The sequence below is a fragment of the Grampus griseus genome (genome assembly GCF_964374135.1).
Source record: "Grampus griseus genome assembly, chromosome: 5".
Taxonomy (NCBI): domain Eukaryota; kingdom Metazoa; phylum Chordata; class Mammalia; order Artiodactyla; family Delphinidae; genus Grampus; species Grampus griseus.
The window spans coordinates 16,772,107-16,790,372 of record NC_138998.1 but is presented as its reverse complement, the minus strand read 5'-3'; the positions used below and the strand labels follow the sequence as shown (position 1 = coordinate 16,790,372).

Below are 18,266 nucleotides of genomic sequence, written 5' to 3'. Positions count from 1 at the left end.
ATAAGGTATGTAGTGTTAACCGTTTTTCAGAGGAAGAATCTGAGGCTCAAAAAGGCTCATTATCTTGGGCCATGGCGTTGGCAGGTGACACACCCTGGACGCAGGCACAGCTCTCTCTTACCCTGAGCTCGGGTTGTTATTGGGCCAATATGAAGCCACAGTACCCCGTGTTCATAGAACACATGGGTCTTTCCAGGATACCTTCCGTCACCATCCCTGTTTGGGGTTCGAACGCTGCAGGTGCTATCTCTATGATACTGAAGCTGTACTCCTTAAATCAGGGAACATTCATCCTTGCATTTTCTCAGAGTTCTTAGTATCTTGTCTTGCTGTAGGTAGGTACTCTATAAACAGCTGTTGCTAACATCTTTCCATCACCCCTCACCCAACAGGTTTACATTAGAACCATTTGACAGGTGCCTTAACTGAAAACAATCACATGTCACATGACATGACAGGGCACATGACTGACATCTGAGTTTTGTGCAGTTTCCTCATCGCCCTTCTGTCCCCTCTATAGGGCTTGCCTGTATGTACACACCCCACCAGGAAGTATGTCAGTAATACTGTGTGATGACAACAAAAATTGGAGATTGACAAAGTAGCTCAGGTCACTGAGATATAGCAATCACTACCTATGTCAACTTTGTCCTGTGGTTAGGTCTGCCTTTTGAAACTTCGGAGGAGATTTTGAAACTCAAGTTATTAAATAACAGCTTCTAGAAAAGACTTACTCGGTTTGAACAACCTGAAATATTAATTATCGGGGGACTTGGTAGCAAGATAGATTGGCAGAGTATGCAAATGTATATTTCTGATAGAATGTTATAAAAAAAAGGAACCGGTGCAAGAAGTGGTGCTTTGAATGCGGGCAGGAGAGAGAAAGACAGCATGACAAAAAGAGACTGAGAGAACAGTGACAGAAACTGAGAAGAAACAGGCTCTTACTTCAAGGCTAAAGAAGCAAAATGCTACTTTGTGCAGAGTACACACGTGGAGTACTCCAAATTGAACATTGTCGTTCTCCAGGTCACAAGGACTTTGCTCTTTTTTGCAGCCATTACTAATTTACGTGCACACAGTGCAGTTTGTTTTCCCTGGGACAAAACTTTTCGCACGTGAGCTCCTTAGGGATAGATACTGTTAGGGAGAGTAAGTACCTCGCATGGGCAAACATGTACAAATGGTAAGAAAAGGAGATGAACTGAAACGTAGAGCTAGGAATTTCACTAAGAAAATGGAAGAGTATAGGATCCAAGAGAGAAATTTAGATAGAAAAATTCAAAACCAGGCATAAGAGAGGACACATCCTGGACTCTTTAACTCTGGCTAAAGAATGTGTTTAGCGGTGTGTTTGTTTTTGTGATGGTGTGACTAAGTAATTTTCTTTCCCTTGTGAGAAAAATAGTGCTTGAATTCACTGTGTCTGTGGGGCAGGTGTGGGAAGGTGGTCCAGAAGAGGAAGGTAGTGTCAGAACGTGTTTGCATTTCCAGCTATTTTCCTCACACCTAATGAGACCCATGCTGTCTGTCATTTTCCATTTGGAAAGAAATACACATGTGTCTTACACAGTCATATTGGAAGTAAATGGAATTTTTTTTGTAATAAAAGTACTTGAGGATCCTCTTTTTTCTAAATATAAAATGTTTAATGATGTTTAATGCATGTAGAAAACTGAGCTTGCTAAGAAATAACATTTTCCATAAGGAAAAATTTAAACTAGATAGTATGTAATAGGATGTGAAATTAATACCATGTTAAATTTTAAACAATCAAGAGTCAAAACTTACTCTGTAAGGTACGCCCACATCAACTGCTTCTATTAAGACTTCAGGTCAGTTGGCACTTTTTTTTTTTTTTTACTTTAGCAAGTTCCAAACTGGAAAAACAAGGGTGTTGCCAGTGGAGGTTGAGGTGAATTGAAAGGTGGGCGGGATGCCACCACCGCACGAGCCAGCATGGAGCTGCTGTGGTCAGCGCATATCATGTCCACGAACCCCATCCTTTAAACAGGGGTTTCAGAATGCATTTTCTGTTTTTCAGGATGAATCTTCAAGTCATGAGTATAACCAGCGCACAATCCTTCTTTATGGAGTGGGCAAAGAGCGTGAAGAAGCGAGGCATCAGTTGAAGAAAATTACCAAAGATATTTTGAAAATCCTAAATAAGAAGAGCACCACAGAGACCGGGGGTAAAGAGCCCTAATGCGTTTGCCCCCATTGTGCTGTCGTTTGTCTTCCCCTCAGCACGGTCTTTATCACAGTCGTACATGGCACTGTCAGCAGAGGGTTTCCTCCCCCGAATGACTGTCACGTTGAAATATGAATAAGCACATTGAAATGTTAAGGCCTTGGTCCCATTTATAGTAATGCTTGCATGAAAATAGCACCTTCTCTAGATAGATAGAGGTGATTTCATTTGCTCCTCTTCTTTTCGTATTTCCCAAATTTTCCACAGCAGTCATACATAAAGTATTGAAGAATGAGTTGGAAAACCCTTAGGCTGGAAGAGGTCCATTCCCCCAGTTCCATCCTTTTTCAAGCTTATAGTTGGCTCTGGGTACTCATATTTACATGATGATTAAAAATCATGGCATAGTAGTGGCCGATCTTTTCTTACGTTATTCAGAAGAATAATTGCAGTAGGTAGGGGAGGCTACCCACGTCTCCAAACGATTTCAAGTAAAAAGAAAACTGGGTCTTTACTCCATAATGCCTTTACTTGGGATGCTGTCACCAAGCTTTTTACATAGCTCTTACAGTGAAGTTATGCCTTTGTATTATGTCACCATATAACATAATTGGAACTTTGTAATTATCCACGTCACGTTTGCCTAATTACTCTTCAAAGTTTCTTTATTTTATTAGACAGTCATACGATTTAAAGTATGCTATCATTATGTATACTCCACTACCACCACTGGTATTTATCTCTCTGTTACTTAAATAATATAATGGGGAAAAAAAGTTTGGATTTTCCCTGTGCGAACAGCACGCTTCCTACACAGGGCATAAACCACCTCTAGGAACCCTGCTGTCTTGTTCAGTACAAAATAAATACTGTTTTACGAACCTCTCCACAGGGGACCAGTCTTTAGGACTTTAACTGGATGAATTACTAGAGCTTGCCCACACTAGATCTTTCCCACAGAAAAGGACAGATATAACTATTGCAAATAGCTCTCTTTCCTCTCCATCAGTAAGGGTGCAGGTGCAGAAACAAGGTACGAGGGCAGGGCGAAGTGTTTTTAGTCTGAATGTGTGTTTTGGGTGCCTGATGTCTTAGAACACAGTGGGAAGGCTACCTTCGTGTTATTTGCATCACATTCCCTAACTCACTTCTGTGGCCTCTTAAAGAGTTAGTGCTACACAGGCGCCATGAGGTTGTGGAAGGGAAATGAAACACTGTTGTCATTATTGAGGTTGGGGAGGGGTAAAGAACTGCTCTAAAAAAACTGTTGATCTGTTGTTTTGCTGTTTTCTCTGTTAGAGAAAAGAGGAAATGGGCTGAATCCCAAAGCCCTGCAACTAGCTAGCAAAGTATATTTGAAGCTACTTTTTGTATATTTGGGAATGGGATGGACACTGTGTCCTTTAGAAGGGTCAGTAATATGGGCTTTTGCCTAAATTACTTTTAGAGAGTCTTTTCAGGTCCTGTGGAATGTTTGGTTTGGGGACGCTGAGAGGGGTGGGACGGGGAAGGAAGCAACACGGTATCCTTTTCTGCTGAGTCTACTTCCTTCCTTTATGAAGTTTTTTAAAATGCTAGACTATTGTCTGTCCTATCTTTGTACCAGTCTCTTAAATAGGCAGTTCTTGCTCGTGAACTCACCAGGAGAAAATCATTGTTGTTCCACACTAATTTTTGAGGTATCCGGTACAGTACTAGATGTACCCCTGAAGAGAGGGTCATCTTCTGTGGGGATTTTTGTCTTTCCCACGTTTTAGATAAAACTCCTCAACCAGAAATACGTTTGTTAATTTGGGATGTGGTGAGCTGCCTTCTGATAAAGAGGCTGGTGAGGCAGGAAAACAGAAGTTGTCTTAGCACGTATTTGATTTCTGGCTACACATAAAAACATGATTTTGAGGAACTCATTAGGAGTGCTCTCAGAGCAACCGGACCTTGCCTGGGGGCGGGGGGAGATTTATAATCTAAAGCGGAAATGACATTTCCAGTTTAACATGTTCAAATCTCATTTTACATTTACATTGACTAGTCACCTTTGGGTGTAAATTTTCAAAACATTAATGAAGTTTTACCATACCAATAAAAGTCAGAACTTCCAGGATTAGAGATTTAAAAAAAAAAAAGAAAAAAAGGAAAATCAAAATTAAGCAACAAGAGAGCAATAATATATATTATGAAAGCAAATTGACATAAAACAGATGAAAATCTATGAATTATGACTATACTGTTATCTGTGTAAATGTCATTAAAATATTCCTTTGAGAACCACCACTAATTTCTTAAATTTTTCTCTCAAAGTGAATGTAAATTGCCAAGAGTCAATTGCATCTTTTTTTATAAGAGGTCTTGAGAAGTTAGCTATGTGTAAGTAAACAGAGCCTATTAATATAGACAAACCAAAAAAAGAGGTATTTGTGAGTTCTTGTGCTGGGTCCACGTCCTCCAGTCTGTTACTTTTCTTGGTAACAGACTTGGTTTTGGTCCCAGGAAGGACTGAATAAATATATTATCTTCACTTCCAAAGCTCATGGTACCCAAGACTATTGGTGTAAGTTTTCAGCCTTGGACTAATGATGTTAGTAAATGAAAAATTCAAAACTTGGATATTTTACACATGCTCATGACATGCAAACAGCTGTATTGAAGGCAAAATGCCACTTGTACCTTTGAGAATAGATGCTGAAAAACAAGTAGGTTTCATGAACTCCTTTCTTATTATTTGTGTTACATTTGGTGATATTTGACAAAAGTGACACACAATCTTGTACCTTATGTTACTCAGCACCTTTTAATTCTAAGTTTGTTTGTCTTAGGAAACAACAGCCTGGGTTTTTTGCTTGTCTTTTGCCTATCTATAAACCACAATTGCTTATTGTTGAAAGAGAAGTCTCCTTTCTTGTTATTTTCTAAATCCATTCCATTTGCCATTAGCAAAGCCTTTTGAGTTTAGTGAAATCCTTCTTGAATCTTTAATAGAAAAATCAGTAAAGTGAGCTCTGTTCCCCAAATTAAACTTTCCCAAATAAGATGATGTGAGTAAGAGGGCTTTTTTCTCAGTAGCCTTTGACTGCTTAGAATCATAGTGTTGGAAATGATCTGATCTTTCGTGGAGATCGTATAATCCAACATTTCCTTTTTGTTTTTAGATTTGTGTTTGTAAATACATATATTAAAAATATTTTAAAATAGGACCTAATTATTTCTGGATCTTATCCTTAGAGCTGTTAAGAGCAAGAGTCCCTCTGGAATAAGCAATGTTTATAGTATTTCTTATTGATATTTTCTTCAAACTTCTTTATACTAAATTGATAAAGGTAGCACTTTTCCATTAAGGTGGAGACATTTAATTCCTTTCTATCCCTAAAAAAGTTAGGAATTGTGTAAATTTCCTTTTTTACATACTAAACTGTTTGGGAATCTCCTAAGAAAATGCCAGTGAAGTTTTTCCTATTATATCAATGTGAGCCTCGGTGATTTTTTTTCCCCCATTCATTGTTGATATCATATTTTAAAAGTCAGTGGGTAAGAAACGTTTATAGAGGGACTTCTCATTAATAGCCAAAAGTTTAGATATAGTACATAAGTGAGAATTGTTTTTTGGTTTTTTTTTTTATAATTTTATGTACGTATGGCTGCGTTGGGTCTTCGTTGCTGTGCGTGGGCTTTCTCTAGTTGCGCCAAGTGGGGCTACTCTTTGAGCTCAGTAGTTGTGGTGCACGGGCTTAGTTGCTCCGTGGCATGTGGGATCTTCCTGGACCAGGGATCGAACCTGCGTCCCCTGCATTGGCAGGCGGATTCTTAACCACTGCGCCACCAGGGAAGTCCCAAGAATTGTTAATTTTTAGAAAAAAAATAAAATTACCTCAACAGTATGAATCAATCTCAGAAGCATAATTTTGAGTGAAAGATGCCAGATGTAAAAAGTACGTATCATACGATTCCATTTGTATAAAGTTCCAAAGTGAGCAGTACTAATCCAAGCCATCAGAGGTCAGGATCTTGGTTCTCTGAGGAGGGAGAAGTGACTGGAGGGAACCTGAGGGGGCTTCTGGAGTTTTGGTACGTGATTTTGTGATTTGAGTTTCATTACATAAATTTATTTTGTAGAAATTCAGTAAGTTTGTACAATTTTCCATTCGTATGTTATACTTCAATAAAAAGTATCCATTAAAGTCAAGAGCTTCAATTAAATGGAAAATAATGTACCTACTGTGTGTTTATTTAGTTGGAGATGAAGGACAGAAAGCCAGGAAGAGCAAACAGGAGGCATTTCCAACACTGGAGACTGTGTTCACAAAACTTCAACTCCTTTCATATTTTGATCAACATCAAGTGACATCTCAGGTAGCCATTAAAGCTGTTTTATTATGCATTTGGGATATTTCCTTAAAAATCTTTTTCATGCAATATATGTTTTTGGCTATACTTTAATATAATTTAAAAAATTATAAATACATTTTTTAAACATATTTGGAAGCGTCTTAAACTATCAAGCAGTTCAGTTTTAAGTGTCAGGTTGCCTTCTTCAGAGGAATTAATTTTTATCATGGAAATATTTTTACCATATGATAATAATCAACACTATATAAAATAATCTATAATGTAGTACTTATTACATTTTAGTCCTACATTGCTATCAATAAGGGAGAAATCTGTTGATGACTGAAGAAAAATTACTATGCCATTGAGAAGAAACCAAATCTCTTTTGTTTTACAAATCCATTGATAGTCAAATAGATGTCATCTGGAAATTAATTAGCATTTATTGTTGTTCTGCCTTTAGGAGAGTTGGGTGTAGATCTGAATGACAACTTAGCTTATTTCTTCAAATTATAGTTGTTTTAAGGATATTATTGCATTTGTACATGGTTTTGTCTTCTGTAGAAGTATGTTTCAACTTCTAAATAGAATCACGTATAAATTCACGTTTCTTACCTACACAATTGAAGTAATTTAATAAATAAAAGTTATTTGGACTGTCGGTCTTATGATTACTTTCACTTTTTTTTTTTTTTTGCACAGATCTCTAACAATGTGCTGGAACAAATCACAAGCTTTGCATCAGGAACATCGTACCATCTCCCATTGGCTCACCATATTCAGCTCATCTTTGATCTCATGGAGCCAGCACTGAATATCAATGGCCTCATTGACTTTGCAATACAGGTGTCAAAGGGATCCTGCTTCTCTCTTTTTGCAGAAGGCAAACCTACTAGGCATTGTACAGTTTAAAATGAGCCACCCAGTGCATTTTTGAATAGTTGAAACATTCTGAGTCAACAGTACTCAGCTAGCATTTTCAACTAGCATTTTAATGGCATCTGTGTTCATAATTTTCAACTAAATAATTATAATTTGTGCTAAAATATAGTAATAGTCACTTTAAAACGTGAGAGCTTTGAGGGTGTTTCTTGTTTGTCTTTTGTTTTTTGCTTAGGGAAAGGTGAAAGTTTGTTTGCTATTTATAGTAAAGTATATTTTAGGGAAGAGCAAAAAATATGAAACATTATTAATTTGTTCCACTATTTTTCTTATACACATACTTGAGTTCATTTGTTATGTCACTAGTGAGTAGACATAAAACTTGGTTTCTTTTACTTATTCTATTGGAGGTGTTAGCTTTGTTAATAATAAGAAAATGATGATAAATAACTTCCATTTACTGAAAAGGAGGGGCAAGTGGACAAAAAGTCAGAGGTGGGGATGTTCTTCTCTGAAATTATCCAGTCCAGAACTTTGGACCACCGTAAAATTTTGATAACTGTTTCAGTATTGGGTACCTCTCGATTGCATTGACCGTGATGCCCAGACAGAAGGAAAACTCTATAATTTGATAAAGTATTAAAAATAAAAACCAGTTAATTCATTGGGGTGCTGAGACTGTCGTTGTTTATGTGCATGTTCCTGGGGCGGGACAAGGAAGGAGATCAAGTAGTTTTAGAATGACTCAATATATCCGTGGTTTGTAAAAATAAACGTCTTTCCTATTTGTTTTGGCAGCTACATTTTTCTTCGATCTTTTCTCCCATTGTAGCTCCTGAATGAACTGAGTGTTGTGGAAGCCGAACTGCTCCTGAAATCCTCCAGCCTGGCAGGAAGTTACACAACGGGACTGTGTGTCTGCATTGTGGCCGTTCTCAGGAGATACCACAGTTGTCTGATCCTGAATCCCGATCAGACGGCCCAGGTGTTTGAAGGGTTGGTATACCCTAGAATGTGTAATTTGTGATGAAATAGGATAGTGGTTTTAAGACAAAAATAGTACTGTTTGTTTCATAGAAAGGTATAACACAGTTAAAGAATGCTTGTGCCAGGAAACGTTTATCGGAAAGGAGATAAAAGCATGAAAAGTCCGCCTGCCTGCCTGGTGGCTACTTCGCTCCCCCTAGTTGCTGTCATTTCTGCTACCCAGCATCCTTATTATGGATGGTGAATAAGTGACTGCTTCTTCGCTTATGTCATTTCAGTTTCTGTTTGGAGAATCCAACGCCAAATAAGCTTTGCACATACATCATCTTATAGATTTACCTTTTCAATTTTATTTCTTTTATAAATTAAAGGAAATTTTTGACAAGGGTTAATCTAGAATAAATGACTTTTTTGATTCTTAGTCTTTTTTCGGTTTGTGTGAATTGTAGGCTGAGGTTTTCTCTACTACTGTTAGGGAGTTGGGCGAAGTAATTACATCACCCCCATTAAATGAGGCCGAGGCTACTGGCACCAGAGAAGTATAATGAGCTGTCAGAAAACCTGTTCTGAGCTCCTTTTTGTCCACTGCAGACTCCTTTCTCCAGAGCTTTATATACTTAAAAGAAAAGCAACCCTCCTGGGCTCAAAAGAAACATGGGGTTCACAGTGCCTTTTTTTGGTAATCTAGCGCATGTAATCAACATGTACTCTATTCTAGAGTGTCATCCATTTAACAGCAGCTTTTTAGGAGAAGAGGAAGAGCTTCCACGTTAATTCTACACACATAGATTTATTTTTTTTTAATTTGAATATTTTTTTATAATATTCTTTATGGTCTCAAAGATGTTTCTGTAATAAACATGTAAATCAATAACCATAACCAAATTAAATCCAATTATTGTTACATTCAGTTTGTAAAAGAGGCTGTCTCTTAATTATATGTGCTTTTCTTTAACTGCAGTTCCTAAGATGAAACATTTTTACTTTGTAATCTTGGGGGAGAAATACATTCTTCTTCTTTTTATTAAAAAAATTTTTTTAACATCTTTATTGGAGTATAATTGCTTTACAATGTTGAGTTAGTTTTTTCTGCTGTATAACAAAGTGCATCAGCTGTACGTATACATGTATCCCCATATCCCCTCCCTCTTGCATCTCCCTCCCACCCTCCCTATCCCACCCCTCTAGGTGGTCACACAGCACCGAGCTGATCTCCCAGTGTGATGCAGCTGCTTCCCACTAGCTGTCTATTTTACATTTGGTAGTGTCTATATGTCCATGCCACTCTCTAACTTCGTCCCAGCTTACCCTTCCCCCTCCCTGTGTCCTCTAGTCCATTCTCTACATCTGCATCTTTATTCCTGTCCTGCCCCTAGGTTCATCAGAACCTTTTTTTTTTTTTTTAGATTCCATATATATGTGTTAGCATACGGTATTTGTTTTTCTCTTTCTGACTTACTTCACTCTGTATGACAGACTCTAGGTCCATCCACCTCACTACAAATAACTCAGTTTCGTTTCTTTTTATGGCTAATATTCCATTGTATATATGTGCCACATCTTCTTTATCCATTCATCTGTCGATGGACACTCAGGTTGCTTCCATGTCCTGGCTCTTGTAAATAGAGCTGCAGTGAACATTGTGGTACATGTCTCTTTTTGAATTATGGTTTTCTCAGGGTATATGCCCAGTAGTGGGATTGCTGGGCCATAGAGAAATACATTCTTGACTTCCGCTTTTAGCCTTAAGTAGCATTTATGCCCTTAAACTTTTGCTAACATTGAGCTTGATTTAAGTTTATTATTTCTGGGCCTCTTCTCTACTTACACGCTTCCTCACCTAACAAATATTATCTTACCACTTGAAGGCACCTCAGTTAATATTTTCCTAATCTTTCCTTCTACCTTGTCTCTCCTATTCTTGGTTCTTTCTTCAATTTTCTTCTCTGAGATCAGAAGTTAGCAAACTTTTTTCTGTATAGAGCCAGATAGTAAATATTTTAGCTTTTGTGGACCGTAAGCTTTCTCTTCATATGAGAGCATAGCCACAGATAATATACACTTAGATTATTACTAAGTGACATCTGAAACATCCCTGATATTTTTAAATGTAAGGAAATGACCATCTTAGAACCCAGGAAATATAGAACTATTTTATAGCCCTCCACTACCCTGTAGGGTTGAATGATTAGTACCATTTTATAAGTCAAGAAATGGAAACTCGGGCCTGTTAAATGGAGTGGTAGGTGAAGTGATGTACCCAACATCAGATAGCTAATAAATCTCCCAGATTGCTAAAAGTCTTTCTAACTAGGAGCTCATTCATGCTGTTTGTTTTATACCATACTTTTTAAAACCGTGTATGGAACCATCTCTAGTTGGTCACGAAATGAATATAATAGGTTTTCACGAGTATTTTGTTTGTTTGTTTGTTATTTTGGAATTTATTTCATTATCATTTATTTTGACATTTTAAATTTGTGTTCTATTAAATGTTCATAAAATCATATTTGATATTCAGTTTATTATATTTGTTCTTTATCATGTAGAGTAAGGATAAGTATTTTCCCCAAAACTATTATTTGGGGGTTTTTTCTTTTTCTTTTTTTTTTGCACTTATATGAATAAGCACATTGGATCTCAATGTAAAATGTTTTTCTTACCTCGAGTAAGTGACAAAATTATTGAGGAAACAAACACTCAATATTTACTGCGATACAGTAAATGCCTAGCAAACTTTCAATAAATGTTTGTTTATTTTAATCACAAAATAATTCTTTGCTTTTCAGGGTATACCTGGAATTTTTTGGTTTATATAGGTAACAGCTGATTGAATCATCTACTTTTCTCCTTTACTGTGGGACAGTTTTGCTATAATTGACAGCCTTTATCAGTTGCCTGCCTCTGCTGATGTCAGTTCACAGGGCTTGGGATGCTACGTGGCTATTTCTTTGCATAGTTTCCTAGGTCCCACCTCTGATGTTTGTGACTCCAGGGTCCTTCTCAGCCTTGACATGCTAGCCTCCCTCCCGTCCCCTAAACAGTGGAGAGGGCTCCAGACTGGGGTTCTGGAGACCTAAGTTCTCCTTTTGGATCTGCTGTGAAGTAGCTCTTTGCCTTGTGGGCAAGATACATCACCTTTCTGAGCCTCAGAGCCCTCTTTGTGAAATGAGGAAGGTGAATCAGATGATTTCTAAAGCCCTTTTCAGCTTTAATAATCTGAGTTATCTGTGACACTGTCGTAGTAGTACCGAGCCCTGTAACAGAATGCAGGATGACAGTGGAATCAGACTCATAGATAGGTGGATGGACCGCTAGTGTTTACTTCTGTGTCGTATGAACTTTTGTTCTGTATGAATTGTGGCCCAAAAGGCCATCTTTCTGATCTGGGGAATTGGAGTAATAGTGGTATTTCTGAACCACAAGTCTTACGGAGAATGTCACTAAAAAGAAGGGGTCTTAAATTCTTATTAAGATAAACTAAAATAAATTTGTTTCTAGTTTGGAAAAACAAAGAGAATGTGACCTCAAACCATGAATTCTTCAAGTTCGTGCCAGAACCAGCTCACGGTCTTGAAAATAGATTTCCCAGACTTACTGATATGAAGAGATTGCCCTTTTACATAGTGGACATGGCGCCCTTTGCAAACTTCCAGAATTTGTCAGTCTTCTTACTGATGAGAGATTCTCTCCTACAACTTTTGTGTCCTAGTCACAGCAGCTTTATTGGTGGATTCCTCCCTACATATCTTCTGTACGGAGGAATTTCTTTCATTTCTTAATGTTAATGGCATTTCTGAAGTTTTAAAAAAATATTTAGTGTTTCAATATCATAATAGAAAACTGATTTTATGCAGTTATTTACTTGGTATAATGATTACTGTTAACAATCTGGTATCTTTTTTTACCTTGAGTAATACATGGACACATTCTCACTCTAAAAGATCCAAGCGCTAACACGTATATTAGCAAAGTGTCTCATTTCTTCCTATATTTTTCTCCTCAGATTGTGTGGTGTGGTAAAGCATGTGGTGAACCCCTCAGAATGTTCTTCCCCAGAAAGATGCATCTTAGCCTACCTCTATGATCTCTATGTGTCATGTAGCCACCTCAGAAGTAAATTCGGAGACCTCTTCAGGTGGGTAGAAGAAAGTCAAAAGAATAGGAATAGGATTGTGCCTGTATTTGTTTGTGTACCGAATTGTCATCTGTTTGAATAATGAAAGTTAATCCTAATTATATCTGCCAGATTTCCTATTGAATTATCTTTCATTGTAGCTCTAACCTCCTATTCCAAATCACTATGCATGTTTAGCTCTGAATGCAGTTTTGATATAAGAGAAAACGTTCTGTGTTTTGCAGTTGCTGTTACCTCTCTTGGAACATTGTCTCCCCACTGTTTGCATACCTACTTTCTCCCTGCGTTTGCTTCTCTGATTCCTTGAACTTCCTACTTCGCAGAGCATCTCTGACTCCCTGTCATTCTCTGCACCTTAGCACTTGTACCCGCGACAGGTAGACAGGTGCTGGAGAGTCTGTACTTCCGTAATGGTGTTGGAGGAAATTTAGATGATTAACTGTAAGTTGGGGGAGGGAAGGGGGCAGTAATAGCTGGCAGAATAAATTTGGAATCTGGAAGCAGGCAAGGAAAGAATAGTCAGTTACAGTTTCCTTTGCTCCGTTGTATCTTGCATCCAGCTTGTTCGTAAATCCTATGAACTCTGCCTCCCAGGTACATCTAGAATCTGACCACTCTTCATTGCTTGGCAACTACCACCGTGCTCCTCTCTTGGTTGGACCATCGTAGTGTCCTTCTAACTCGTTTTTCTGCTTGCACCCTTGACTCTCTTAAGTGTATTCTCAACATGTCTTCAGAAGTTATCCTTTTGAAACAAGAATAACTTGAAGTTTTCCAGTGGCTTCTCATATCTACTCAGAATAGAATTCAAAGTCCTTACCTAGCCTTTAGGATCTACTGGATCCAGTCCTGTCTTCCACCACTTTCTCTCTGTCCATTCTAATCACATGGACGTCCGTATTGGTCTCCCAACACTCTAAGCACGCTCCCACCTTGGGGCCTTTGCACTTGCTGTCACCTCTCTCGTGATGCTCCCTCACACAGTTCGTTTGGGGCTCTATCTCCCTGACCACCGCACTGGAAATAGCCCCTCCCCCCGGTCTCCGTCATTCTCTGAACCTTAGCACTTTGCCCCTCCCCATTTCATACATTATGTATTTATTTATGGTCTGGCTCCTTTCTAGAATGTAAGCTTCAGGAGAGCAGAAACTTTCTCTAGTTTCTTCATTGCTCTATCCCAGCACCTTGAAGAGTGTCTGGCTCATAGTAGGCACTGCCAAAAAAAAAAAAAATCTGCTTAAAGAATGATATATAGCAAATCAAAAACCATGATATTTTTAATGGTATTGATAGGGAAAAATGTGAAAGTATGTTCTTTATGAAATGAATTAGGTTTCAAAATAATCCCTTATGGAATGTCTGAGTGGGTCTTAGGAACCATCTTTCCACAGAAATGTTGTAATAATAATACCCCATATTTTTTTTTTTTTTTTTTTTGCGGTACGCGAGCCTCTCACTGTCGTGGCCTCTCCTGTTGCGGAGCACAGGCTCCGGCCGCGCAGGCTCAGCGGCCATGGCTCATGGGCCCAGCCGCTCCGTGGCACGCGGGATCCTCCCGAACCGGGGCACAAACCTGCGCCCCCCGCATCGGCAGGCGGACCCCCAACCACTGTGCCACCAGGGAACCCCCCCCCCCCCCCGTATTCTTCTATTACTTTACAAAGCGCTTTCAGTTTCAGTTTACAGTTTTCAAAGAGCTTTCTCATACAAGATTCGGTTCTTGCGACAGCCGTGTGAATTTCCCAAGGAAGCCACAGTTGGGTGTATTTGACCTCTAATGCTCCTGCGGCGTGGTGAAGCATGTTAAATGAGTTAATTCAAGTAACGCGCACTGGCTGTGTGGAGATTCAGGAGACCAGCCATGAACTGAGGGGCTACTTAGCATCAGCACCATGGGGCTTCACAAGGGGTTACCCGTCTAAAATTTCCTGGACTAAGCCATGGAAGAGAACTGCGTTTCTCTCAGGAAACCTTCAAGTCAGGCATTATTTGTAGCTTGGGATTACGAAAAATGGTCAAACAGAAGCTAGATATGCAGAGACTTCTGTTTGTATACTAATAGACCAGTTTTAATGATTAGATCAGAAACATCATCTATAAAGTTGTGTAAGAATCATATTTGGAGGAAGTAGAGCATTAGTCACGTCTGCTTCTGATTAGTCACGTCTGAGCTGCTGCTTTGTGCCAGGTACTATGGCGGGTTATTTCCATCAAGATCTTTAATCCTCCCAACAACCCCAGGAAGTAGAAATGATTTTTCCTATCAACAAATGACTGTTCCTCATTATAAGTTAATAAATGATAAAGCCTGGATTTGAACATAAGTCATTTTGGCCTCAAGGTGGTGTTGCTTTCATTACTCTATCAGTTTTTTCTTATACATGCAAGTTTCAGAAGGAAAATGTCTGAGTTTTTGTTTGTTTGGTTTTGGTTTGGGGTTTTGTAAACTCCATATACGCCTGCAACAGAGAGTGCTAAGAATTTGAGAGTGACCTAGGTGGCAGCTAACATTTCACTAAAACCTAGAGCTCATCTGGAAAGAGTGTAATAAGTGAAAGTTCAGAAGAACTGCCAGAGGAGGTAGGAGGGCATCAACTTGAGAGAAGTCTCTATACTAATCGAAAAGTGAGGCTGACTTTTATAAAAATTAGGAAAGAAAAGCAGAATTCTTCTGGTTTCCAAAGACAGACAGGGGTAGATTGTTAGAATTAAATGGAAAGTTGAATAACAAGAGATGCTGCTTTGCTATTTGCAGAACTCTGTTTCCTTAAAGACTCCGAGTATTGGGTGGTAGAGGAAACCAGGGACGTGGTATTAGGGAGGGAACCGGCAGAGAGCAAAATTTGTTTTTGTTTCATTTTTAGTGGGAAAATGAAACAAATTAAGAACTATTGCCAAGTGAGAATATATGCAGCCTGGCAGGGTTAAGACAGGGAAAAGGGAGATTCTTAAAAACACTGGGGACTGTATAATTCTGTCATTTTGAATAGGTTGTGACTTCAGTTTGCAAACTTGTATCCTTCAGCAACCCCTGACAAGTTTTTATATAAGTTGTAGGCGAAGAAAAAGGGTGTAGAAGATTGTACTTGCTGCCACTTAGTGGGTGGCTTCAGTCCTCTCTCTTGGCCCAGTGCTTCCACGCATATTTGGTACTTAGTTTTACCTGGGACTGCTTTTTTTTTTTTTTTTTTTTTGCGGTACGCGGGCCTCTCACTGTTGTGGCCTCTCCCGTTGCGGAGCACAGGCTCTGGACGCGCAGGCTCAGCGGCCATGGCTCACGGGCCCAGCCGCTCCGCGGCATGTGGGATCTTCCCGGACCGGGGCACAAACCCATGTCCCCTACATCGGCAGGCGGACTCTCAACCACTGTGCCACCGGGGAAGTCCTGGGACTGCTTTTTCAGCATACAGATTCAGTACACCTGCAGTGAGGCCCAGGAGTCTTTTATTTTTAACAGATGCCCCAGAGGTGATTCTGAAGGAGGATGTCTAAAGTCACTTTTTGGTAAACACTGAACGGAACAATCTCAATTTTCTTAAAGCAGTTGTCAATGTTAACAGCTTAGGGTGAAGAATCTATATGTCTTTTCATTTTTGAGGAAATCATTCCTGGCTACTGTTTATGTAGGCGCATAAGACCAAGACGTGTGTCGCCTTGATCACAAATAAATTTGCTGCCAAAACTTAATCTAAAAGGAAAAGAGTCTTTGCTGCTTAAAAGAGCTCTTGAATAGAGAAGGTGAATTGCGGCTTATGGATTTGTTATCCACAGCAACTGGGCTAGAATAGCAAAGTGTACATGGAATCTGAGCTTTGAAATCAGGTCATCCCTCAGCCTCATCTGCAGAGCAGGGTTAGAGGGGATGCTTTCTAATTCCCTTTATAAATTTATAATATTCTGCATTTTCTTCAGATGTAACTCTGAATGTGGTAGACCAGGCTCTTAAAAAACTCTAGATACTGCTGAGAAGTACAGTGTGATAAAGTTTTAGGAACAATATAATAGTTTCTGTACTCTCATAGAATGTATGTATTCCCCATATCCCCCTACTAGAATTTAAGCTCCTTGAAGGCAGGGAGTGAGCCTCTCTTTCTCAGCTGTGCCGTGGTGCCCAGAGTAGCCATGGCACATGAACCCCCCGTATACTTTGTACCGAGAGGAATCGCTTTACAGGATGAATGATTAGGACTAAAACACCAAGTTGTTCCTGATGTGTAATCCAATCCATTTTTATTATTCTTAAGTAATAGCACTTTCCAACCACTGTTCAGAGACAGTTGTTGGAAGCCATAGTAGATTCTTTTTTAAAGCATGTAAAATGTAGAAAAGACTTAGGAAATAATCAAGATTAGTACCCAGATGTCTTATTCTTGTTTTGTTCTTCCACCCTTTCAGTAACTATTGAACTAGCATATTCCAAGCACTGTGTCCGGTGCCGATTATTAGGAAGAACCCATAATGCGAACCTTCTCTAGGAATACATTACAGCTGCCATTTAATCTGTCCTTAAATGAAATAACCTTTCTAGTTATTTTAGTTTTGTTTTGTCTTTTAACTCTTCTTCTTGTAACCTCAGTAGTGCCTGTTCAAAAGTAAAGCAAACCATATATAATAATGTGATTCCTGCAAATTCTAACTTGCGATGGGATCCAGACTTCATGATGGATTTTATTGAGAATCCCTCAGCCCGTAGCATCAACTACTCAATGCTGGGCAAGATCCTTAGTGACAATGCGGCCAATCGCTACAGCTTCGTCTGCAACACACTCATGAATGTATGTATGGGCCATCAGGATGCTGGAAGGTGAGCTGGGATTCACGATTAACCACACAGTTGTTGCATGGCTGCTCCTTTGAAATTAAGGGCTTTAATAATTGCCTAAGCAGACATTTGGCTTTTGTTTGTTTGTTTTAAAATCTTATTGTATTCCTGCATTTACTTCTCTATTCCATGATTTTCTTAACCTGGTTTATTGATCTGGTGTGAGATGCTCTAGATATAATCTGTAAGTTATCTGGTATGTTTTCAAAAGCATAACAAAAATACAAATGAAAAAGACAGATTTTGAAAACACTGGATTTAGACTGACCTTTTAATTTTTTTGATGCCCTTACAAATGTGAATTTACAGGTCAGATTTGTTCACAGAACTAAAAATATGTTAATTGACATCTATACTGGTTATTGTTTGTTGCTCAACAGCATTAAATATTGGCTTGCTCGAAACGTTCGTTCGGTTTTAAGTAAAGATAAAAGATACATTTTTCGTTTTCTCCCAGAACTTTATTGAACAATGTATTCATTAACTGAATGAACTTTTTGGCCAAGCCAATAGAAACCATTTGGAGACATTTTCTTTCCCTTCTGCTCCAGGTTCTACTAGGTTATTTGACAAGTGGATTTTTATTATATCCTTGAATCTAAGAAATGAACGCCATGTTTGATGATATTGAAATTATGTGTTCATTAAGTTTATCGTATGTGAGTATTTCTCTTTTGTTACTTTCTTCTATATTCTTTTTCTTCTTTCTAGGATTAACGACATAGCCAATTTCTCCTCCGAGCTGACGGCCTGCTGCACTGTTCTCAGTTCAGAGTGGCTGGGAGTCCTGAAGGCTCTTTGTTGTTCTTCAAACCACGTCTGGGGGTTTAATGATGTACTTTGCACTGTAGATGTAAGTTTTCTTTTTCATTTAAAAACTCAACTATGCAGTTAAATATTTAGCTAGTAATTTTTTTTAGTTGACT

At 38.7% G+C, this 18,266-nt stretch overlaps 1 protein-coding gene across 2 annotated transcripts in view; it reads left to right on the top strand.

Moving 5' to 3' along the window:
- The window catches only part of MED12L (mediator complex subunit 12L), a gene marked incomplete at its 5' end in the record, with an annotated part of 324,843 nt that overhangs the window by 244,558 nt on the left and 62,019 nt on the right, over positions 1–18,266 (top strand). For both annotated transcript variants that reach the window (XM_082655449.1, XM_082655448.1), the window contains 7 exons: positions 2,045–2,192; positions 6,417–6,535; positions 7,214–7,357; positions 8,226–8,389; positions 12,387–12,518; positions 17,095–17,322; positions 18,052–18,193. In XM_082655449.1, coding sequence (XP_082511575.1) covers positions 2,045–2,192; positions 6,417–6,535; positions 7,214–7,357; positions 8,226–8,389; positions 12,387–12,518; positions 17,095–17,322; positions 18,052–18,193 — 1,077 coding nt within the window. The remainder of the gene's footprint in view (positions 1–2,044; positions 2,193–6,416; positions 6,536–7,213; positions 7,358–8,225; positions 8,390–12,386; positions 12,519–17,094; positions 17,323–18,051; positions 18,194–18,266) is intronic.